The 25,594-nt window shown below is 35.6% G+C and overlaps 1 protein-coding gene across 1 annotated transcript; it reads right to left on the bottom strand.

Annotated features, from left to right (window-relative positions):
- Nucleotides 1–1,252: 1,252 nt before the first annotated feature.
- LOC7487214 (protein PIR) lies at nt 1,253–24,749 on the bottom strand. The gene is made up of 30 exons (XM_024591498.2): nt 24,459–24,749; nt 24,250–24,322; nt 24,052–24,116; nt 23,698–23,775; nt 23,463–23,582; nt 23,284–23,354; nt 22,969–23,061; nt 21,924–21,993; nt 21,677–21,741; nt 21,274–21,469; nt 20,984–21,135; nt 20,617–20,710; nt 20,290–20,505; nt 19,813–20,024; nt 18,794–18,935; nt 15,527–15,695; nt 14,714–14,790; nt 13,931–14,101; nt 13,712–13,788; nt 13,517–13,619; nt 13,026–13,145; nt 12,654–12,797; nt 11,551–11,700; nt 11,294–11,437; nt 11,056–11,143; nt 10,244–10,371; nt 4,165–4,372; nt 3,795–3,967; nt 2,677–2,883; nt 1,253–1,712 (listed from the first exon to the last, which is right to left on the bottom strand). The coding sequence occupies exons 1-30, from the start codon at nt 24,510–24,512 to the stop codon at nt 1,518–1,520; spliced, it is 3,855 nt and encodes a 1,284-aa protein (XP_024447266.1). The 5' UTR covers nt 24,513–24,749; the 3' UTR covers nt 1,253–1,517.
- Nucleotides 24,750–25,594: the final 845 nt, after the last annotated feature.

Here is a 25,594-nt window from a genome sequence, read left to right as displayed (position 1 = left end):
AGATATAGATTTGACTTAAACAGGCTATGTGGATAACATAACTCAATAGATGTTTTTATAGACTAGTGGGACATGTCTAGATCCAAGATGAGATCTAGCGTCTAAACCTAAGAGGAGGTACTAGGTTAGCAACTTAAATTTTTTTTTGGATTTATATCTTATTTTAGATTTTTTTTTAATTTTCTTTGTGCTTTTCGAATTTTAAGTTGTTTACCGATAAATGTAGAGTTTTATCACTCATTTAAAAATATTGTAAATATCTTGATGAGACAACCACCATATATTTATTTTTTAGAGAATAAAACAACAAATTTAATATTCAAATATGCAATCCTTTTTATTTATTAAAATTTGTATTTTTTTGTGTTACTATTCTAATATTAGCTTCCACCAGCCTCATTAATCCTCTCTTTTAACTTTAAGAAATAAAGTTTTCATCATTATAAGCATACACACATAAGAGTACATTAAATATCTAGAAAACATGACAGGAAAAAAAAAAAAAAAACACTCCGAGAATACACATGAACTACAGAATTATGATTTGAAAGTGAAACCAACTTGTAGATATTACTAATCGAATGGTACATATTTATTCCATCACATTATCTTAATATTCAGCATTATTCCACTTGAAGGATTACGAAAATAAGACTAGGTTGAACCGTCTGAATATCCCTTGCGTGTATGAGCTACTTGAAAATCAATAATTGCAAACTTGCATTATTTTATTTTCCTTAGTTTTTTTAATGGACTCAAGGTGGCAAAGTTGTTGAAACACAAGTCAATTTTCAGAATATAATTCCAAGTTGATTTTTTCTTTACTATTTGCCAGCCGTAGTAGTGATATTAGTTAAGGTTCTCTAATACTAATAATAATAATAATAATAACTGTTTGATATTCCAGTAGTTTTTATATTTATAATTAAAAAAATTTCAAATTTTAAAAAATATTTTTAATTGTGATTTAAAAAATATATATTTAGATAAAACTATTATGCCATTTTATCTTTTACAAAACCGGATTTATAACACAATTGTATATAAAATCTAGTGCAAAAAACAAATACTATTAAACTAACTAAATGATTTTTTTTTATTAGACAAAAAACAAAAACAATCAACAATATCAAAAGGTCTCCGAGTCGCTATCATGTTGGGTTTTTTTGTGCTCAAGAGAAAAAAATGGTTATTATTTTTTTCTAGAAAAATTGTTTTTTTTTTTTTAAAAAAACCCAATAAACCTCAAGAATGAAAGGTCAATGCTTTCTCATTTGCATTCAAGACTGATGTCCATTAAAAAACAAAAAGGGAGATAAATCCCCTGTATGTTTGTACGTAATATACAAATTGAATCCAGTCTGTCTGAGTTCATGTCAGGGAACACATTACCAACTACAATTTGACAATCAATAATGATAATGGTAATAAAACTACAACTTGACGACACTAAATGCATAGATATTACCAGATGAGACAAAAAACAATAGAAGTGGAAGGGGGATTGCAGGGCTCATTCAGGCACCTTTTTGAGGCAATGTTTCAAATGCTGAAACAGTGTTCTCGAACTTAATCCGATGCAGAGGAGCACCACTTTGCTTGATAGCACACGCTATCTTGTCTTCAAGGGGGCAACGGGCTTTCAGCATCGAGAAAACATGATTGTTCAACCTTCTTGCTTTCTTCATGGCTTCTAATAGGGTTTCCCATCCCTTAGCAAAAGAAGAATGTCAACAGGCTAAAAGCAAGGACTAATCAATCAAAACATGAAAAATGTTAACAGGCTAAAAGCATGTGAATCAACCCACTGTTTCCGTTGTACTTGGTTGTAAGTGCAGTCAAAGCTTTAAATTGATTTTACAAGTTACAGTTCTTTCTTTGGAGTGAAGAAAACATAAGAGTAATTGTATATACTAGTTCTATGGTTACAGATTATGAAGCATCATATTTTCTGTACTTTGTAATAGATTTATTGATATAGAGCTTAGTTTTGATTCAGGGTATTAGTCCACTCAATGCAATCAAGAATTATGACTCGTTGAATGTGAATATCACTATGAATAAGATTGTCCAGGTGAGAACATCATGCTAGTGATCAGGCAAATCATGTACGCCAGAACAATTGGATGGCTAACAAATTCAAACTGCAAAAGGGCATGGGTCGACTGATGGTCAGATTAGCTGGGCAAAACCCTAAAACATGAATTGCAACCTAGATTCTGAGCCGTGTAAATGCTAGCAAGCAAAGTTGGTATGTGGACTCAAGGCTCAACAGGACTGCACGTCCCAAATTACATTTAATGAAAAGCAGAGAGAAGAAATTGACGCCATTTAGAAAATGTCCAGTTCTTTGAGAAAAGCACCATAATGACCTAGAGCACAGCAAAATAAATGGTAAAACATGATGAACTGGAATCATTTGTTTTAATCCTACATAATGAGTAAAATCTTACATGATAACGAGTATGAGCAGAAAGAAAAGAAAGAACTAAATGAACAATTTTTATACACAGAATCAGTTATAGCACAACTGGCAGATGGTAATCCATCAATTAAGGAATTTGTGTTCAAGTCCAGCAGAAGAAAATATTTTAAATATATAGCAATGATTTTCTATAGACAGGCATATTACTCATGAACGCAGACAATTTCAAGTATGGACGTAAATTTCAATACCTGGGCAGCATGAGGATTCTTATGTGCTTGGCTAAGCAATCCAGCCTCCACTTCTGCAATATTGAGGACTTGATATGAAAAATCAAAGAGTTCAAAATGCATCTGCTGTCCAAGCAAGTAGATTATGGTACAGCCACCCCATGCAACTGAGTCACCCAAGACTTCAAAATTATTCGATGATACTTGAACAGAATCCTCCAGGTGTCCCTACAATTCAAGTATTAAAACAAATTAGCAGAAAGAAAAGATATCACTTCTGTGGCTAAACAAGAGGTAAACCTAAAGGTTCATCATTCTTCCAAAGGAGTAGTCAATTATGTTAATGCAAGAATTTATACATATTGATCACAATTTACTATTAAATGATTTCTTAATTGAACCATTGGTCCACATGCCCAACTAACAGTTTTTTATCACAACTGTAGTAACCTCCAGATATCAAGGCTGCAAATTTACGGCTATTACTGGCAAGGAGAATGTTCCACTCAAAATGGTTCTCTTAATCCCACGGGATTGAATGAGTACTATGATGTGTGCAGTTCTTAGCCTTGACCTGGATTGTAACACCCGCCCCCAGACCACAGCACCACCCCATACCACAACATCATTGTGGCTGCTCATCAGGAGGTATCACATGTCTGGGAATTAGTACCTCATCAGCATGGTTGTCAAATCAAGATTTAAATGAAAAATCAGAAAGATTATTTTCTGATTAAATCAGGCTATGAAACATGAATTAACAATACAATAATGAAAAACAGCATGAATAAACATTTTAAAAGACATTATTAATTTCAGAATGGTAAAAAGCTTGTCATTATGATTGTCATTTTGCAGAATCTGAGAATGACAATAGTTGTCTAAGATTTTAGTAATAAATAAAATAGTTCATGTGTGAAATTTTTGGCCCAAAAATACATATTAATGAGAAGTACAACCCGCAGCACTACGGAGATGGCTGTTGAGAAAAGTTATGTATCAACTAACAGATAGATTTACTCTTAGTCTAGAATATGAACTAATACCTCAACTGATAAAACTGAAGATGATTATGGTTCAGATATATTACCCAAGTGTGAAGTTATTATAAAAATAAACTGTAGAAGGTCATTCCTTACAATTTGAAGGCCACTATATATACGGTAAAAGTCCTTTGAGGTTGTTATGTCAATGAAGCCTGTCTTGGGAGCAGCACTCCATTTACTGCAATATTTATCCAATGCAGCACTGGTAAAAGCAAGGGCATATTCCAGCACACTTCCAGTATTCATGCTAGCTTTGTAAAGAAGATCTGCAACAAAATGAAGACACCAGACCATAAAATTAAAAATTAAGGAAACCAAGGGAACAAAACTTGAATGTAATAACAGGCATCAAAATAGGGTGACTAACTACTGTTATTACAAAAGAACTGGCATATGTTTTTGCTTCTATAAAGGTGGTCAACCAAACAGCAAAAAGCCATCTGAAGAGAAATGAATTATGCACCTGCAGCTTCTGCCTGTTTTGACATGGTATAAAAAGATGTTGGATTTGGACAACCAGGGTTAGACACTATTGCAGCAGTGGCTGATTTGAAAAGATTGACAACAGGACTATCCCCACCATCCTGTGAATGCAATATTTGGCCATCTGCGCCAGGAAACAAGCCCAACCAAGGGGCAGTTTGCATGAAATGCATGGTATCAACTTCCCTCTGTCAATCATGTAAAACAACTATAAGAGGCAGTATGAAACATTGGTTCCCAATCATAACAGAAGTCAACTAGATGAGCCATGTTAATGTTTTGCAGACTAAACAATATATTGTGGCATACAGAATCAGGTTAATTAGCCTGCCAGGCAAGCCTTTTGCCTTGCCAAATTAATGTAAATGAAAAACCTAGTTCAGATTTTGTTTTTCATTATTTTCTAATGCTCATCTTTATTTTCATTAACAGTCATTTACTCAACCAAATGTTACATTCCATATGTGATTTTACAGATAAAATAGAGATAGATTACAGGCCCTGTGATGTATTATTATAAGAAAATGTTTCATGTGACTAAATGCATGAACAATAATTGTTTTACTCCATTAATAAGATTGATCTATGATCTAAACATACAACAACGTTGATTACTACATTGGTTCAACAAATAAGAATTGGATCCGCTTGCACATCATTTACAACAACAAAACAGGACATAAATATTAACACCCACTAGGACATCATTCCCAACAATATAACAAGAGAAACAAATATGACCAATAATGAAGATAGATGGTGAAAAGAGATTTGGGCATCTGGCATTGAGTGATTGGTTCAATGACTTTTAAGTAGAGTAGATCAAGCACACATTCAGAGCTCTGATCTAAGATGAACATGATGTCACCAGATTAGGCCATATTCTGTATATGGCAATAGTTTATATTTACAGGATCTTTGTGGTTGGTGGAGCAATGTTAGGGATTTATGTGGTTGGAGGAGCAATTTTATGAATTTTGAATGATTTGATAAAGGAAATCATGCATGTAATTATAATCATTAGGCTGTAAATAGGGAGAATTCTAACTATTTAAAGAGAGACAGACTTCCATTGAGAGGAATCAAAACTAAAACCAATTTCAGCCTTCTTAACATGGTATCAGAGCTCTTAGCTTAAGTTTATGGAGTTGTAAGAAATTCTCATCTTGGTTTGTGGGCTGATTCAATTCTTTTTTTTTTTAGCTTGGGATATTCTTTGGCTTAGGCTGATTTGTATCAGCATCTTATTTTGTGGCATTAGTGTCTTCATTAGGCTTGTCTATTTTTTTGGAGCTGTTGTGTTTTCTTAGTCATGCTAGAAGAGAAAATTTCCATTGTTCGCATGAATGACAAGAATTACACTTCTTGGGAATTTCACTATCAGATGTTTGTCAAAGGAAAAGAATTATGGAATCATTTGGATGGGTCCTTTACAGTTCCAACTGATCCCAAAGAACTTGGTTCTTGGGAAAGCAAGGTTGTTTCATGGTTGTTGAGTTCTATTGAACCTCTTATGGTCAACAATCTTTGTTCCTTTAATACTGCTAAGGAAATGTGAGATTCACTTCGGCGGATGTATCATTAAGATAACTCTGCTCGAAAGTTCCAAATTAGAGTTAGACATTGGAAATTATTGCCTAGGGAATTAGTCAACTGAGCAATATTATCTGGGTTTCCTAATCTAGTGGAGTGCTTATTCTAGGTTGGTGCAGTCTAAGGTTCCGAAGGAAGCATTGGGGGCAGAACAAGCGATCCATTCCGAGAGCCGACGAGACCAAATCTTAATGAAGCTTCACCCAAAATTTGAGAGTGTACGTGCTGGGCTGATTGACCGCAAACCTATTCCAACCTTGGATGAGTGCCTGGGAGAGCTTCTGCGTGAGGAACAACATCTTGCCTCACAACATGGCATTGCCCAAGACACTGTCATTACTAAGATAGTCAACATGGCCTATGCAGCTCAAGGCAAAGGTGGATCCAAATCCCTGCCACAATGCTACAATTGCAAGGAGTTTGGGCACATAGCAAAGAATTGCAACAAGAAGTTCTGCAATTACTGCAAAAAAAAAAAAGGTCACATTATTAAGGACTATCGCATACGACCTCAAAATCGATCTGCCCATGCCTTGCATATTGTTGTCCAGTCCAACCTTGTGACTACGCCTTTAAATCAACCAGCTGTCACGGGGTCTTCTTCTACTCTTACACCGGAGCATGTCCAACAGATGATAGTTTCTACTCTTTGCTCTTGGACTTCAAGGTAAGACAAAGCTACTCCTCTCTTCTTCGTTAATTGACTCTGCGGCTTTCAATCACATGACTGGCAATTTCAAAGCACTATAGGATGTTCGTAAGTATGATGGTGAGTAGAATATTAAAATAGCTGATGGTCGTACTATTCCTATTACTGCCATTGACAATCTAGGGTCTACCTTCACCGATGTTTTTGGGTATCCTGGCTTGCCAATTTAATCTTTGTTGGCCAATTGGTAGAAAATGATTATTCCTTTCATTTTGACCATTGTGGTTGTTGCGTGCAAGATCAAGCATTGGGCCAAGTGGTAGTGACGAGGCCTAAAGTGGGACGAATTTTTCCTCTTCAGTCTTTTTCTATGCCTTGTTTAGTATATTTGGGTTGTTCTGGTATTGCCAATACAAGTCATCTTTGGCATAAGAAATTAGGACATCCTAATTCTGTTATTTTGAAGCATCTCGTTAAAAGTGGCTATTTGAATAATATACATGAGTTTTCTTCCTCTCATTTGTCTTTTGATTGTTCTCCTTGTAAACTTGATAAAAGCAAATCCTTATCATTTCCTACGCAAGGAAGTCGGGCTTCTGCCTGTTTTGAAATTATTCATACTGATGTTTGGGTGTGAATCATGTTCTTTCTCATGCACAATATAGATATTTTGTAATATTTATTGATGACTATAGTAGATTCACATGGGTCTATTTCCTTCATTCTAAAGCTGATGTGTTCTTTATTTTTCAAACCTTTGTTGTTCTTGTAGAGACACAATTTTTTGCCAATATTAAGATCTTATGCTCTGATTCTGAGGGGGAATGCATGTCTTGTGACTTTCAATCCTTCCTACAACAGAAAAGTATTATCTCTCAACATACGTGTCCTTATACTCCTCAATAAAATAGAGTCGTTGAGCATAAGAATCAACATCTTTTAGATGTTGTCCATACATTATTGCTTGAATCTTTGGTACCTCCTCGATTTTGGGTGGAAGCTTTACCTACAATCGTCTATTTGATTAATCATCTACCTTCTCAAACCTTGAATCTTGATCCTCCATATTTTTTTTTGTTTGGAGTCCCTCCTAACTATAATTCTCTTCATGTTTTTGGTTGTATTTGCTTTGTTCACTTACCTACCATCGAACATCACAAGCTTGCTGCCTAGGCTGTTTAGCGTGCTTTTCTTGTCTATAGCAATTCCCATAAAGGATTTGTATGTTATGATGCGGATAATAACAAGATTCGCATTTCACGAAATATGGTTTTCTGTGAAAATCAATATTTTCTTCCGTCTTGTGCAAATTTTGTTTCTTCTTCTGTGTTGCTTCCTTCTTTTAATGACGTGTCTACAATTGTTGATCGTTTTAAACCAAGAATTGTTTATCAACGACATCACCCACTGCCTCTTTCTACTCCTGAACCAACATCTGATCATGTTTTACAAGAGCCTCGATGGTCAACTCGGGTTTTACAACCTCCGAATAGGTATGGGTTCTCACATTCTGTTGTTCAAGCCACTATTGATATTATTTATATGCCTAAGTCTTATTCTCAGGCCTCTACTCGAGTGTTGACGATAGACTATGCAAGACGAACTTCAAGCTCTTCACGATAATCATACTTGGGACATCGTTCCTTGTCCCTCTGGGGTAAAACCTATTGGATGCAAATGGGTATACACCATCAAGCTAGGTACCGATGGATCTCTTGACCGATATAAAGCTCGTTTGTTGGCACTCAAAAATCAACAAAAATATGGCCTGGATTATAAGAAAACATTTGCTCTTGTGGCTAAGATGACTACTATCCATACTGCTATGGCCATTTTCGTCTAGAAAGGATGATCGCTTCATCTGATGGATGTGAAGAATGCTTTTCTACATGGTGATCTAAAGGAAAAGAATTATATGACTCCTAGCATGTTTTCTTCCTCTTCTACTGAGGTTTGTAACTTGAAATGGTCTCTGTATGGTTTGAAGCAAGCACTGCAGGCATGGTTTGAGAAATTTCTTACTACTATTTTGGATTCCACCTTCACATAGAGTCAATATGACTACTCTACTTTCGCAAGACTAATATTGGAATCGTTCTACTTCTTGTGTATGTCGATGATATTGTGATTACAGGATCTGATTCCCAGTTGATTGAACAACTTCAGCAACGACTCCAATCTTCATTTCATATGAAAGATCTTGGTCCGCTTCAGTATTTTCTTAGTCTTGAGGTCCAGCATTGCCCAACTAGCGTACTTTTGTATCAACATAAGTATACCCAGAAGCTTCTTTCCCTAGCTGGTCTTTCAGACACTAAATCAGTTCTTACACCTATGGAGGTCAACTTGAAACTACATCATGAGTGGGGATCTCTTGCCTGATCCCTCCATATATTGATAGCTGGTCAGAAGTTTGAATTATTTGACTATTACCCGACTTAATATCTTGTTTGTTGTACAACAGGTCAATCAGTTTATGCAAGCTTTTTGCCAAACCCACTTAGCCGTTGTCTGTCACCTCCTTCGATATCTCAAAGGGATGCTTGGTAGTGGTTTATTCTTTTCTTCAGGGACTTCTTTACAATTGGAGGCCTACAGTGATGCTGATTAGGTCGGTTGTCCAAATACTCGTCATTTTGTTTCGGGTTGGTGCATGTTTCTTGGCAGCACTCTTAGTTCTTAGATGAGTAAAAATCAAGCATGTGTCTCAAACTCATCTACCGAGTCTGAATATAGAGCCATGTCATCTGCCTATTCTGAAATCACATGATTTTGAGGGCTATTGGGCGAACTTGGTGTTCCGCAGCTTACTCTTTATGCAGATAACACTGATGCTATTCAAATTGTTGCCAATCTAGTTTTTTATAAGCGCACCAAGCATTTTTAAGTGGATTGTCATTCCATTCATGAAGCACTTGCACGCCAAGAGATTACTCTTCCTCGCATTTCCACCGAACATCAAACTGCTGACATCTTTACCAAGGCCATCTCCCGTCACCGCCATAAATTCATGATTGATAAATTGATGCTTCTTGATCGACCAACATTAATTTGAGGGGGGGTATTACCAAATTAGGCCATATTCTGTATATAGCAATAGTTTATATTTACGGGATCTTTGTGGTTGGTAGAGTAATGTTACGGATTTTGAATGATTTGATAGAGGAAATCACGCATGTAATTATAATCATTAGGCTGTAAATAGGGAGAATTCTAGCTATTTAAAGAGAGGCAGACCTCTATCAAGAGGAATCGAAACCAAAACCAATTTCAGCCTTCTTAACACATGACAATGATCCACCACTAACTAAACATGGCAGAGTCTCACAGCTAATTGGTAGAACGCAAAATTCTTCAATATTTGCTTGCTGTTTTTGTCTACCCAGCATTTATCCCATTAGGATTTGAACATTTAAAGTAGCGAAGACAAAGTCGACCAGCTCCGCTATAGACTTGGCCAATAAAGACAAGACAAATAGCTAGAAAGTCCAATGGTCCCACATGATGATATGTGATTTTGTCTATATGTCTTGTCTTTATTAGCCTTGTCTATGATGAGTTGGTAGAGTACGTCTACACAACTATTTCTCTATAAAGAGAGATAGTACGATACTCCTGCTATCCCTGTTGATCTAAAAGTGCCCCAAGGCTCTTCAAAGTACTCGTATAATTGGGCATTCTTGTTCTAAGGGATCGAATAGCAAACTTGTAGAAATATGAATCTACCAGACACAAAGCTACAGTTTAGAGCATGCATAAGTACGTCTAGACATGTTCTCAAACTAATATCATGAAATGAAGAAACTAGGATACTGACCAATACAATGTCAAGAAGCCCCATCCAATATAACACACTGCCAATCTCTTTAATCCCTCGAAGAACCTTTGCTTTGAGCTCTGATTTAGTTCCCCAGTTAAGATTTTCTTTGACAACCCTCATACAGCCTGTATCGGAAGTTAAAGATGCAAAATAGGGAAATGAGCACAAATGTACACACACACACAAAAGCATGCACAAATAGCAAGAGATGCATGCATAAAATTCCGAATAAAAAAGCATTCATAATATCACTAGATTCCAAATTTTCTTTTGACCAAAAAAAAAAAATTGATGTGAGCAGGCACTTGGTAAGTGAATACCTGCAATGGAAATATTGAATCCACTGATGAATAAAAAGACAATCAAACACAGTTGAGACAAGCCCTCACAGCTACAGCACTTAGAAATCACTCAAAACAGATTTTTTTCACCTCACATTCAAGGAAGCTCTCACCACATGTATCACACCTGGGCACTCACTTAACTTTTCTCTCACTGACACTAATTGAGTGCATAAGATCCTAAAGGTTGGTGGTTGTTAGAATTGAATGTGGTAAACTTTGCACCAGATTCTTCCTGAAGCTCTCCAAACAGACATTAATTCCTAAAGTGCACTGTACACCCATAAGCTTTAATTCACTGATCCATAATAAAACATATGTCAACATATTGTTACTGTGATGCATGTACACATGCATATGTTAATATATCATATAGAAGTTCTTTCAGCCTTTTTTTAACACATCCAGCCGTGCATGTAAAAAAGAAAAAAAGGAAGACGCTATCAGAATCATGACACCACCATGTACCTGTGACTCCTCCATCAAAAGGGAGCAGTCCAATAGATTTTGGCAACGCTGCTTGCAATCCAGTAATCATTGGTTCAAGTGTAGTTACCTGAAACACATCATGAAATATTAAACTCAATCTTAATGTTCATCCACACAGCTTCAAATAAAATCATTCAAATCGTATCAAGATCCATCTTTTCATGACATTGAGTGTTAATAAATGAACATAGACTAAATTCTCAAAAGCATCACATACCTTATTTGTTATATGATCTAACAGGGCTCGGATAAGCCAAGGCAACGATCTGGATCCTAGAAGTCTAACAACAGAAAACATGTGGGGAATTCCAAAGAACCCACTGTGCAAACGAGCAAAGCTTTGATGCGCAGAATTCAACTCCTGCCAAGATAATATTAAATGAGAATGAAAGTCAAAAGGTATTATGAGAAACAAAATAGCATCATATTTGTAAAACCCAATCAAAGGATGGTGTCTAAGCTCTAGTTTGTTACCTGAGTACCACAATAGAAGTTGTCCTTTGCATGGGGAACTGATGGCTTTTGCACAGGAACAAGAGGAACTCTTGATGATCGGACAAAACGCTGAGTAGTGTTGCATAAGACAAAGTTTGGCAGGAAATCACTTTGCATCTCTGACCAAATCTACCATACACCAATGAATTGATTGAGTGAGACTAGCTCCTTGGAAAAGCAAAAGATAAAAATAAACAGCACACTTAGGAATTTTCTTTAATAATATCATACCTTTTCTTACACTTTTCTTTAAGTTAATGATAAGAAAAATATGCATCACTCTTAGTATGTACGTACAAGACCATGGAATCCTCAAGGTCACTTAATATGACTCACATGAGAAGTCTCCTTTAGACAATGCATACACAATGACAAAACATAAAAGTTCTAACCCAAAATGCTAATGAATTGGCCTAGATGTGATTTTTCCTTTAATTAATATCATCCTCTCGCTACATTTTTCTTTTCAAAGATAGGAAAGGATGCATCATGCTTTGTTTTAGGTACAAGAATAGGGATTGGCAAGCTCAATCATACCAATAATACAACATGCATGAGAAGTCTCCTTTAGACAATGCATACACAATGACGAGATATAAAGGTCCTCAAGCAAAAATGATAACTAACTGGCTTGAGACATGCTCTTCTGGCTTTAGTATAGCTGTCCCCAATGTGAGATATCTTTTCATTGCCAAAACAAGGATAAGAAAGCCCAAATGATTTTCAACAAGTACATCAGATAAGCTAATTTTTAAAATAATTCTTCCCAGAATCAGAGAGACAAGAGAGTATGCATATTATACAATAAGATTAATGATGCACAATGCCACCTCATCCATATAAACAAAGTATCAATTCTTCCCTCTATGTCTAATGGATGTATAGGCTTAAAAATTGAGACTCCGAGCAGTTTATCTGCATTCCTAGAGTTTGAAATTTATAAGACAGATACATATTAGAGATTAGAGTGAAACACTGCCCAGAATACCATGATTGTGCATCTTGATTTAACAATTATAGCATGCATAACTATAACAGAGAGATGTACCCATAAAATTAAAGCCAGAAATAGTTTGCCAAACCTGAGTTGCAAGTCGACTAGAAAATGATACAAGAGATAAGTTTTCTTGCATTTCATTCAACATGAGACTGAACGAGTCTATTGAAATATCTTTTGAAAGCAGTCCATGAGCATGCTTTAATATTTCCAGAAGTTTTTCTAATTCCTGCAACGAAATCAAGGTATTTGTTTTTCCATCAGAAAAATTATTGATTTAGTTTTTATCATTAGAGAATTCAACCAAAAAGCTCAATCTGGTAAGTCAAAATGCCATGCATTACATACATCCATATCTCGTTATACTTATGAATATGTGAGAACCAAGCAGTTAGCACCACATAGCACCATGATAGTTGTATTACTAATATAAGAAACACAAGAACAATCTACTTACCACCACTGCACATAGATCTTGAGACTCAAAACGATCAAAAAGAAACTCAATATTGTCTCTGAAAACCTTGTTCATCCTTTCAGAAACCAAGCTTCTTAAATCAATGGTCCTCCCAAGTAACTGTACACAATTAAATCCAAATGAAGGGAGAGAGTATCAGAGGAGCATGGTCTAAATTACTATTCCTCTTCAGATTGACAGAAAGAAAGAAAAAGATGATTAAAACATGTAAAACAAAAGCAGAGATATATGGTCCAATCATAAGCTGAGAAATAACTGTGTGAAATAATCCCACAGTTGAGGTACCCAGTCCCAGTTAAAGAGTAAATTGAAAAAAATAAAATATTATGTTTTCAAAATTTCAGACTGTCATTAAAAATTGCCAAAGAGTGAGAAGGTAATGAATACTTCGCAAGACAAATGTGGCCCAAACACATCAGCGACCACAGGTGCAGTAAATCAGTGACAACATAGGAAAAGTATACTTTTACCTTTACTCTCGTCATCTTAAATAGTGCAGTGAATCTCATAGGCTGTACAGAATACTTTTCTCCATTGTCCAAAGCAAAGAGGAATGAAGGATCAAGCATTTCACTACAGGATTTAGCAAACCAACAAGACAGATGATTTAATACATTGTATTTCCAGTAGCATGTGTTATTAATGAGAGAAGGAAAGCCGTGTACCTTGCTGCCCAACTCTTGTAACAAGTGAAAATAATTTCAGAGAGTTTTGAAACAAATAAATCAAAACAATGGTCCACCTATAAAAACTTGCAACCACTGAGTTAGAGCAAAAATTCAACAGGCCACAGCCAGCTTATCAAATGACAAATAGAAAATGCATACATTTCCAACAAGGGATGCAAAAAAATTAGTCCTAGAAAATGCTAAAATATAATATACCTCGGCCTCAATTTCATCATAGAGGAATCGCTGCCTTAATGCAGCCAGAGCTTGCTGAGCTGAATCATTGTAGATGTCAAATGGCATCAGAACACTTTCAAGAAGACCTGCATTCTGGGACTCAAGCACATGATCCACCAGCATCCAAGGAAGAGAGCATTCAATAGGAAACTGCATATGGATAGCAAAAAAATTTCTACAAATCAGGAAAGTAATATAATGAAAAAGAAAGTGGATGAAAGGAAAATAAAACAAAGAATTACCACTTCACTATTATGAAATTTTAATGACCTATCAGTTGAACATGCTGCTTTCTTTCATTTGGAAACCTTCTTCTGTTCTGATACACCCTTATCATACTGTCTTCCTAATAAATGTCTAAATCTATGTATAGCCACCAGAAGTCATTTCAGGTAATTCCATAAAAGAGAAAATCAGGACCAGTTCATGACCAGATGTAAACGACCAAAGCAATAAAATTTCATCTAATCAGGATTGGAACGAAACTTGATAACTTTCCCAACCAATATGATTTAAACAAGGAAATAGAACAAAAGGAGTTAAACAACAGAGAACAATGACTGAAGTTTCTAATTAAGAGTTCATATATACATGTAAGCCCCTCATACCAAGTTAATCACTTCCTCGGATCAATTTAGTTTAAAAATAAGCAAGAAAACAATTTCTGAGTTAACATCAATTTAGTAAGGTAGACCAGTTCTCTCCATGTTTAGAAGAGTTTCATTAGCTATAGCAGGTCCACAAGAAATCCTGTTTTCTTACCTGAATAACTCGAGATGACTCCAAATAAAATTCTCTAAACCATAAGAAACCAAGATCTGTCAAAGTTGCCACAGTCGCTGCAGACATTTTCAGAATTGTTAAACTTCAGTATATACCACTTGAAATTTGGTGCAGCAAAAGGTCATTTTCCACCTAGCTTGGACCAATGAAAAACACTAACAGGAGCAAAATTAGTTATATTCTCCTCAAAGAAGCAGAAGCACCGTGAACATGGATGTGCTGCTAATATGCCAAATTAGCATTTTCTGTACTGTGCAAAGCAAAGAATATCCATTGAAGAAGTGCCATCTCTATTCTTCATTTTTATGGGGTCCGCAAGGCTAATTAGACAAGGGTTCTGTAAGGGAACAATTATGTGCCAATGCTCCTATTAGCATGATCTACTGACAATGAATCAAGATATCAAATGGATGATATTTAAGAATTGGGTTGGCATCTTGATCTTGAGGACCATGTAAAGGAAATCCTTTATCTTTTAGGATAATTTCAGGATACATCATACCATGTGAAGAATCTTCTTATTCCTATGCTTACTATAAGCTCATTTGTCCAGAAAATTCTGTAGTCATTTAGAGTTTTTCAAGAAAAGGATTTGCATACTAGAATTCATCAGAAGATCACAACTAAACATAGTGTAAAAATATCAGGGATGAAAGTCTTTATAGACCCCATACATGGGACTGCTAATTATAAAAATAACTGAAAACTTGGACCAGCATGACTAATTGCCTTCACTCCTAAAAACAGGTTAATCTCTTCTTTTGGAAAAGACAAACAATTAAATAAGAATACCTGAATAGTCCAATATATGTAGGAAGAAGCTAAGCTTGTAAAAGAAGCTCTCCAATTGCTTTAAATCGTTCACAGGAATCTCAGACCCACTGTTGCCAAAGAGCCCACCAGGCTTCCGATGATTACCACCAGACACCACTTCATATATCAAGAACTGCAAGCAATGGACCTGAACCAAGAAAACTGATGATCTTAATTTAGTATGAACATATGTTTGCATGTAGCGATGATATTTTAATCGAAACTCATTCATTTAAAACATAAATACATGATTGGAAAGGAAGGAAACCATGAGGCATGCATAGTGTGGTAGCATAAGATGCATATATTATAATAAATTTTATGTTAAAAATGAAAAATGGCTTGTTTGATGATACATGCAATATTGTCATAGAGATATGGAAAGAATTTGAACTGAGAACTTCATCAGTCTAGTAGTCTTGAAGGCAGGAAAAAATTTTGTCAACAGGAAGATGATGCCCAATAAATAGACAGAGTTGGGTGACATGACCAAAACAAAAAATTTAGAAGGAGATTTCACTCCCTTAAACACTGAAATCTTCTGAATATATCCTCTTCTACCTCCTCAACCCAACCTTTGAAATTTACAGTCTTACTTCTCATTGTATCTTAATCCAACTCTCTATCTGGTCCTCATTTCACAACATCCACAGCTCCTATTGAATAGGTGCCACTTAGATGATGTGATCCTAGTTTGGATCAAAGGAAAGTAGGAAGTAGAAATGCTGGAATTGTTAGGAAGTGAGAATAAATACAAAAACTTCAGAGAGAAACTCTTCTCTAACAATTGAGATTACAAAATGATGTTCAAGACTGACCAAGAATACAATCTAAGGCCTAATTTGTAATGTTCTTACAGCTATAAACAACCAACAAACTAAAGAGATTGAAGTCAAGAGTTATGGCTCGGAATCCAGTTATAAATTCAGCCACATTCAGCACACAAATCCTGCCAGAAATCAGCAAGGAAATCATCAATTTAGTATACATTTCCAGCTGCACATCAAGCTCCCCCGTGCAATTAAGACCTGTTCTATATAGCTTCAGTCACGAGATTTTATCAGTTTGCGGTGGTGTTGTAATGCTGTGACTACAGCAAATTTAATCACTTGTGTCGCATTTTGTTCAAGATTTTGAGCTTAAAATGGCACAAAGAGATAGAGGATAGAGGGGTGGAGCAAGGGGAGATCAAATGGATGTTTGCGGGAGTTGAAGCCAACCCTCCAATTAGGAGGAATGATGGACACCAGTAGAATGATGGTAGAGTTGACAAGATTGCTAATTTACAAAGGCAAGTTGAGCTTCTTACAAGACTTGTACAATGAATGATCCCTCCTAGTGAGGTTGATCACAAACTTGAGGATTCCATTCTCAGTTTAAGAATCCTTTTGATGCAATATAGCTTGACAGACCTAATGTTAATAGGTAGCACTTAAACAAAGCATCATGGTTGAAATGCTAGAATTCCAAGGAAGTTTGAACTCAAATAATTTTGTAGATTGGTTAAACACCATGAAAAGAGTTTTTGACTACTATGATGTAGTAGATGAAAGGAAAGTTAGATTTGTGGCTATCCACTTCAAGGGAAGTACTTCATCTTGGTGGGAACATTTGCAAGTCTCTCACCAAAGGAGTGGTAAGGGTGAGATTAATAATTAGGGGAAGATGAAGAAAAATTTGTGTGAGCAATTTCTCTCTGCCAACGACACTCGAATCCTTTACAAAAGCTTGCACAACCTCAAGCAAGTGGATAGCATGGAAGAGTATACCAATTTGTTTTATCAACTCATCTCTAGAGTTAATGTGAATGAAAATGAATAGCAAAAGGTTGTTCATTATTTGAGTGGATTAAAACTCTCAATTCAAGATGTTCTTGTCTTGCAAAGATTGTTGAATGTTTCAAAGGCATACAATAAAGTTTTGCTCATAGAACAACAACAAAGTAAGGGTTATTCAAGATCTGTACAACAGCAAACATGTTCTTCCAGATTTGGACAGCAAGGTTTTGGTCAGTCCAAGGTGGGGAATGCCTCCAACTTTGGAAAATGACTAAATCCGAGAGGTGAGCAACAGACCCGAGTGACTTATAAAGCAGCTAAACAGCCCTAACACACTCAATCCAAGGATGAAAAGCAATTCCAAGAAGGCAATAACAATTGCTTCAAATGTGGAGAACCGGGCCACAAGTCATCCGATTATAGAAAGAGGGCTCTAGCAATCAAACAAGCAGAAGAAACTGAAGTCGAAGATACTACTCCTATCAACAACTAGCTATCACTGAAGATACTACTCCTATCAACAACTAGCTCATTGGTGTTCAGTGTTTTAAGGTTAAAGCAGGAGAAGATGAGAATGACATATGATGACATAGTTTGGTAAGCTTAATTTTGGATCAATTTATGGAGCTCAAACTCAAGGAATTAGTGCAACAAAGAGAGGACAGGGTTTTCCCACTTCCCTAGAGAGGAATGCAGAAGTCTAAAACTCCCTTCAAGTTTTTTGTTTTTGGCCTACTGGCAATTTTCAAAAGAGAGGAGAGGTCCTAGTGATTTGGTATTTTTTATGAAGCAAGTGTTGAGCCTATTAATCATTTACTTCCAAAATCCAATGAGCTAGAAATTGGAGTTAGTGTGCTTGTTGAACAACATTGGCCACAACAAGTTTAGTTGATGATAAGTTAGATGTTCAGAGTGTGATTGTTGAATGACATTGTAGGTCGCTTCTGCTATACTTTGGATCCCGTGGATGAAATAAACAAAAAGCATTGGTAAGAAGGGGTTTTTTATACCTATTTGAAAGACTCTTTTATTAAAACAATATTACATTGGCATGCAACATAATTTCTTGAAGTCACGCATGTGGCCCATATGTTGCACGGTTGACATCTGTCTTTTACGTAGCCATTCACTCTGTCAATGGATAGCAACCCTGGGCAGTTGTATTTCTATTGTTCACTTTTATGTTTTAAAACAAAATCTTCATCAAACATCTGAGTAAGACAAACTTTATAATTAATTTCCTTGGTAGTTGGTATCTAACTAAATTTTTCATAAGTGATAGTATGCCTTAAATCTTTTCTCAGTCACTCTATATTACAAAGCTTCACGGGTGTGACTGAGAACTCAACCATAAAGGTTTGTCTTCCGGAGCTCCACTTATCTGACAATGTTATATACTAGGAATTATGATTCCTATATCTTGACAGGAAACATAAAAGCATGAATAAGTGGAGTAGATGAGTAAAACCTGCGTGGCTGTGGGTGCCACTGGCCTTGGATAAAAGAAGCTCCCTTTGCTTTCATCACCTCCATGTGACTGTAAATCAGATTCAGGCTTGCTTGTATTTGCCATCCAGTCTGCTGAAAGCGTCCGCATGTCAGAAAGAATCCTGAAAGTTACCAATTACATAAAATAAATAAGCAGTTGAAACATTTAAGTGAAAACCATTTAGAACCAGATTTTATCTTTATTAGCAAGTTAAAACATATCAATAGTCAGCAGTTGAAACATTTAAGTGAAAACCATTCAGAAGCAGATTTTATCTTTACTAGCAAGTTAAAACATATCAACAGTATGGGCATAAAATTAGGAAGAACAAGTAGAGAATGTTGTTGGATGTAGCTCCTGATTTTCTTATGATTGTAATGTCTCACATGTAATAGCATTGCCATTGACATTTTCCCATGTCTAAGTGAGCGATGGTATCTCAGTGAGTGTCACAGAATCATTACCAGTTAACTTTATGTGCCTTAGGAGGGTTAAGGATCGCAAAGGTAAAGACATGTTGTGCCATGAATGACACAATGCATGCGTGTGGAGAGCGAGAGGTTCAAGAATCGGTCCATTTTCCAGAAACTACAATAGGACGGATTGGGTTTCATGGACATTTCATAGTGTATTGGTTAGAAGCTTTTTGAGAAGTATCTTTAGCCGTTCAGCAGAACTGGGCAATTCTTATCTTATTTTTCTCAAACAAGTTACTTTTTACCACTAGTAATTTCCCATTCCTTTGTCTATTAACAAAATCTTCATTTATCATTTGAAAAACAAAATACTATGCTAATGGTACATAGTACATAATAATGACAATAATGGGCATCTACTTTTTGATGGATGAGAAAAATAATAGTGTTGTTCTTAAGGAAGCAAGTGCAGGACTCAAACCCAATTTCAACCCCTAGTCCCCTAATTTGTAGGGAAGAGAGCTTGGAATTGTGAAACTCTAGCCATAAATTCAAATGACAAATACTGACTAAAAAGCCCACCTCGACAGGTCCTTCTTCTTTCTAAAGGTAGTCCTCAACATGGTGGCTAATGTGTTTTGGACAAAATCTTGGACTTCAGCATGTATTGTTTCCCATAAGGCATCAACTACCAATGTGTCATGCCGATGCATCAGCGATCCAACACTTTTTATGTAACTAACAAGCTCAACAAGTGCTTTCCTCTCCTCAGCACTGTAATTATATCGTACCACCTGCAAGCTAATTCGGCATTACTATATGTTAAGTCAAGCAAACAAATAAAATGATACTGAGTCAAGGCAGTGGTTCTTGAATTTTTATATCAGATTTGGTTATCACAAGTATGGCCCCACATAAATCCTTCTAAGTTAGTTCTAAGTTGTTGGATTTCTCAGGTGAGCATTGCTGACTGAGCTTCAGCATTCAAATACATACCAACCAAGATTGAAGAGGTTCGACCATCCCAATAACAAAATCATAAAATATAGAATATAATACCTTTTCATAGTCGAAAAACGATTCTGAAGATCCATTTGATTCTGAAGGAATTGCCTCTTTGCATGGGCGAGAAAATTTCCAAGCACATTGTTCCCAAATCCGTGCAGTCCATCTGCTTAAGAGCTGGAACCCTTCAACAACCATATCATACATGTTTCCCTTGACTTCTTTGCACCAATCAACATCTGCACCATCTATTGACTTCAATAATAATAGCTGCGAACACAATTTGAAAAGATAGGAAACACGCATTAAAAAGCTAATGATAAAGCTTACTCAAACCATTTATAGGGAGGGGAAAAGGCAGGGTGAAGTGGGGGTAAGCACCTGATTCAAGGATGAAGCAAAACGAATTGTGAAATCATCATGCTCGGCACGAATAGTTCCAATGTGATTAATGATGAGATAATGCCTCTGATAAGTACGATATGTTAAGGCTTTAACGATTACACATACAAGTTCTACAAAGCGAAACAAAGATCAGTTATTATTCTAACTACAAAATGGATATAGCAAAAGCATTAATGGTCTATTGTGTGGACATGGGGGCAAGTAACTAATCAAGTCCTCATTGTCCAAACAATCACAAAGATGAGAAGTGCATGCCTATTTTGTCAAGATAATGGTCAAAGCAAATGATAGAGAGAGAGCGGGGGGGCAGTAAGTCATGATAAAAAATAAATGTAGAGGATATTCTTGTGCGTCCCGAGGTGGGAGCTCATGAGGTGCTGGAAGGGTGAGAAGACGAGTTTGTGCAGAAAACCTTTGAAAGTAAATGGACAACTCTTTCAAGATTGCAGCAGGAGAAAGATGAAGATCAGGGAATGCAGGAATGACTGGATCGTTCTGCCACAAATCACAAACAAATTAGAAAATATCAATGAATTGATTAGATTTCAGACATGTAAAACTAAACTTTTGTGCAAGCTCAGCCCAATATGACATTTTAGATTACCAGAGCACCAAGAAATGTGAACAGAATACCTTGAAAATATTTATCAGCCTGTTTATTTTTACCCTCTTGTACAGTGACTCACTGTCTTTTTCTGATGATGTTGCTAAGACGACAAGGACAGGTAAAACACGTAGAAGAATGTGTCTCTCAGGAAATAAAAGCGCAAAATCCAATTCCAATGACTCAACAGCAAAGACTATCAGAACTTGAAGAATATCTTCTACACTTTTTCGAGTCAAGGACCACATTTTAATACCAACTATACTTTTCAGTTTAAAGAAAGAAGAGCCAGACAGGCGATTATTTACATAGAATGATGGTATCATAAAAGAATTTATGTCGGACAGGGTAAATTTTTGTGTCAAAAAAAGAAATCAAGTATTTCTTCCTGTCCTGTCACACTGGAAGGCATTCAATAATTATTAAGGATACTTGTTCACCCGAAACATCTCGACATGCAAGTTCAATAAGATTGCCCACCTTGTGCTTAAGAATATCTGCAGCAGTTGAGTAACAATGCAGTTAATATTGACCATATCATCAGACTAACAGTGAATAATAGAAGATATCACATCAGCACTTGGCCAGCCAAAAGGACAAAAAAAAAAGGCCCTTCAAAAACAATTGAGGTAAAATATCATTTAAAACAGAAAAGGTCACACAAGAAAAGTTCTCACACCTGTAAATCATCTAACTCCTCCCTCATAGAATCAATGTCTTGCCACTGAACACTAACTTGGGTGAATGTCCTGTCAAAATCAGATACAAGTAACAGAAAGAAACAATGTTAGACTGCATGGCAAAACAGCAAGTCAATAATTCTAATATTGAGTGAAAAGAAACTAAAAAACTTGGAAATGTCCATAAAGAAACTGTACGAAACATTGTGTTTTAAAAGTTGGATTTAGTAGCTTAGCCAACTACACTTATTTAATTGATATGTATAAGAGGAGAGAACAGTTCCGATGAATTAATAGCAGGGAATAACTATTCTCCATTCACTGTTTTGATAAAATATATATATATATATATATATATATATAACTAAAAGGCATAAATTTTGAACATAAAAAGTTAATATTACACAAGCTAAAACTTGAATAGAAAACAATTTCACCACCACTAAGCTTTACCAATCCATAGAATAAAATTGCAAAATTAATAAAGTTCACATTCCAAGAAGTTTTACTAGACATATTTGCAGAGAGTAAGGGGTGGACTGCAAGATGCTCAAGCTAGAAAATTTAAGGACAGGAGTAGTATAAATATATGCTTTAAATTGAAGTTAAAGGAGGCCCACTTTTTCATAGTCTCAAATGCTTGTTTTCAGTTTCTAATCTATACCACAGAGAACTCACTTGGAACTTGTCATACTATCATGTATGTGTTTTGGGAATTAATCAAAGTTTCTGAAGATGAGAAATATTAGTGACCTATTTCTGTAAGTGATCTGCAGGGGTTATAGATTAGGCTTTGGTCATCCAAGTAATAAGCCACCAGCAAATCCTAAAATTGCTAAACATATAGTACTGAAGATATTCTTGATAAGTTCAAACGAGACTATCAACAATTATAGAGAAACTATAACAAATGACTGCCGATTCCCATCCAAGTGGCTTTAACAGGTGGAAGGAAAAGGGGGGAATGATGAAAAGGAAGTTGGAGAATCCATATCAAACATCAAAAAGGGCATGTAACCTAGGTAAAGTATTTAATTTTCATACCTCTTGTACCATGAGAAGTCATTAGGTATGCTTGCCTTGGCATTTTTAAGATGATCAAGTTGAACTAAAACATCAAGCAACTTCAACATGGACCTGGAATTTTTTTAAAAAAAAAGGTTAATAAAAGAATCACTGATTAAATTTTTCAAGAAATTTTTTTTTAAGATCTCTCAAACTGAGGAGAAAGTTCAGAGGATGTCAAGGAGCTAACTTTAAAGCACATTAATAACTTCAAAATGAGGTAAGCACTACAAGAAAACAAGGCAATTGAGGCAACGGAAGAGGAAAATAGACAACGAAAAGGCAACAATGTACCAGAGATGGGTTATCGTGGGGCCATTAATGTGCCGCTCAGGCCTAGAAAACCGCTGCATATCAGCTGCTAGCTGCATCATCAAACAACACACAAAGGTGTTAAAAACTCAGCAAGAGCAAGAACCACACATGGTACATTACTGTAAACAATAAATAAAAGAAGGTGAGAGATCATATACTTTCGATGCAGCCGATGCTTGCCATCTCTGGATTTCACGCAAACGACTCATCTCCAAGTCCAAAACTTGATACGTCTCCAGATACAAGTCAGCCTGACTGTGCTTCATGGATTCTGGAAGCTGCCACATCATATACATTTTTCAAAGAACCGGAAAAAAAACTAAAATTATTCAGTGATGTATTTCAATGACAACAATCATATTCATATTTATTAGAATTGAAACCAAAATAGACCTGAGGAAGTGCTTTGACGCAACTTCTATACGTATAAAGCACCGATGCCATCTCCTTCCCCTCTTGGATAAGTGCATTCTGCCCTCACATTCCGCAGTAATTGCCATAAAAAACCCGCCAAACCAATGAAATTACATTCATCAATAAAATAAAGCAAAACAAAACGCAATTTACACCGAACAGTAATTACCATCAAAAACCCACCAAACCAATGAAATTACGTTCCTCGATTAAATAAAATGCAATTTACACCGAACAGTAAATACCATAAAAAAAACCCCACCAGACCAATGAAATTACATTCATAAATAAAAAAAAAAGAAAAAAAAAAAGAGGGCGGCCACAGCCACATACCAGCTGATTCAGAGCTTTTGTGTCTTCTGATAGAGATAAACGATACGCAGAAACATCACCATACTCTATAAAAATGAAGAATTTCACCAGTCATTACCATCAATTAACACATTTTTTTACCACCTAATAATAATAATAATAATTGCCATCAAGAATTTTACGAGTAAGAAATTATTAAAAGATCGAAAGAAAAATTACCAATAGGACTGTTGGTTGCTCCTCTTTCGGATGAAACCAAAACCCCAGCTCCTTGGACCTCTGCTTGCTCATCCTTTCACACAAATTAAAAAAAAAAAGTCACTAAATCATAAAAGTATGATTAATTATTAAAAAAAGAAATACATTGTAGCATTTTGCATGAAATTAAAAAAAAAGGAGAAATTGTAGAATAGGTAGATAGGGGATACTTCAAGAGAGAAGGTAGAGAGAGCTGCTATGGCTTCTTCGACTGGAACTGCCATTACTTTTTTTTACTAGTAATTAATTGTTTGGATTATTCAGAAAATCAATCCTAAGATCTGCATTGCCATTGCCATTTTACGTGTGTTTTGTTGAGAAGAAAATGAGAGAGAAATAGAGATGTTTTCAGAAGGTGAGTTGGATGGATCGGATTTTAAATTAGTTGTTGTCTCGAACTGAGTCTGTCATGACTCGCGCACTTGCTTGAGCCTGTATCTTTAATCTTCACTGCAGACTGTTTTTCGGAATTGGACATCGATGTTAGGTTTATTTACGTTATTGCCGTTTCGTTTGATTAACAGTGAATTACTAGACAGGTGATCCGCATCAGTAAATCATAGGCCGGGATAAGTTTTTTTAATAAGAAAAAATCAGGCGAAGATAGTGTTTTTGAAGAAAGGAGTAAGAAAAATTTGGAATTCAAGTAATTCAATATACACTTAGTTACTTTAATAATATAATTATAACAAAATTAATAACTAAAAAAAACTAAAAAAAAAACACAATGACTAATTGAAATAAAAAAAACTTATCACTATTAGAAAAAAAAAATTCTTAAAATATCTCAACAATCTTATTTAATAACAATATAACAATTGAATTACAATGAAATAATCTCGTAAAAAGAAAAATATAAAAACAAATCTCAAGCTTAATTACTAGCAAATAAAATATTGAAGAATGAGAAAAATCAATTTTAAAAATAGATAGAAAAACCCGACTTGAGTCGGCATGCCAAATTTATGGACCGGTCATGATATGGGGATAACCTGATACAAAAGAAGTTGAATAAAATAATGGAAATCAACTATCAAGCAAACTAAGTGATGAAAAGCGAAACTAAAAAACATAAAAAAATCCAACTCAACTCAAGTTAACTCTACTAACTCGCGACCCGAGATATAAAATCGGGATAACCCCAGAGAAATAAAAACAAAAAAAATCATGAAACTTAAGGCCCGGTAACCTAATTTTTGAATTATAAAATTGAAAAATAAACAATTTTAAAAATAAACATAAAAAAACAAAGTTTAATCAAGCTAATATTTAAAACTTGTGACCTGGGTTTGAGACCAAAATTACC

This window comes from Populus trichocarpa, chromosome 19, assembly GCF_000002775.5.
Source record: "Populus trichocarpa isolate Nisqually-1 chromosome 19, P.trichocarpa_v4.1, whole genome shotgun sequence".
In the NCBI taxonomy this organism is placed as follows: Eukaryota; Viridiplantae; Streptophyta; class Magnoliopsida; order Malpighiales; family Salicaceae; genus Populus; species Populus trichocarpa.
Note: the sequence above shows the minus strand (reverse complement) of the source record. Positions and strands in the feature narration are given on the sequence as shown.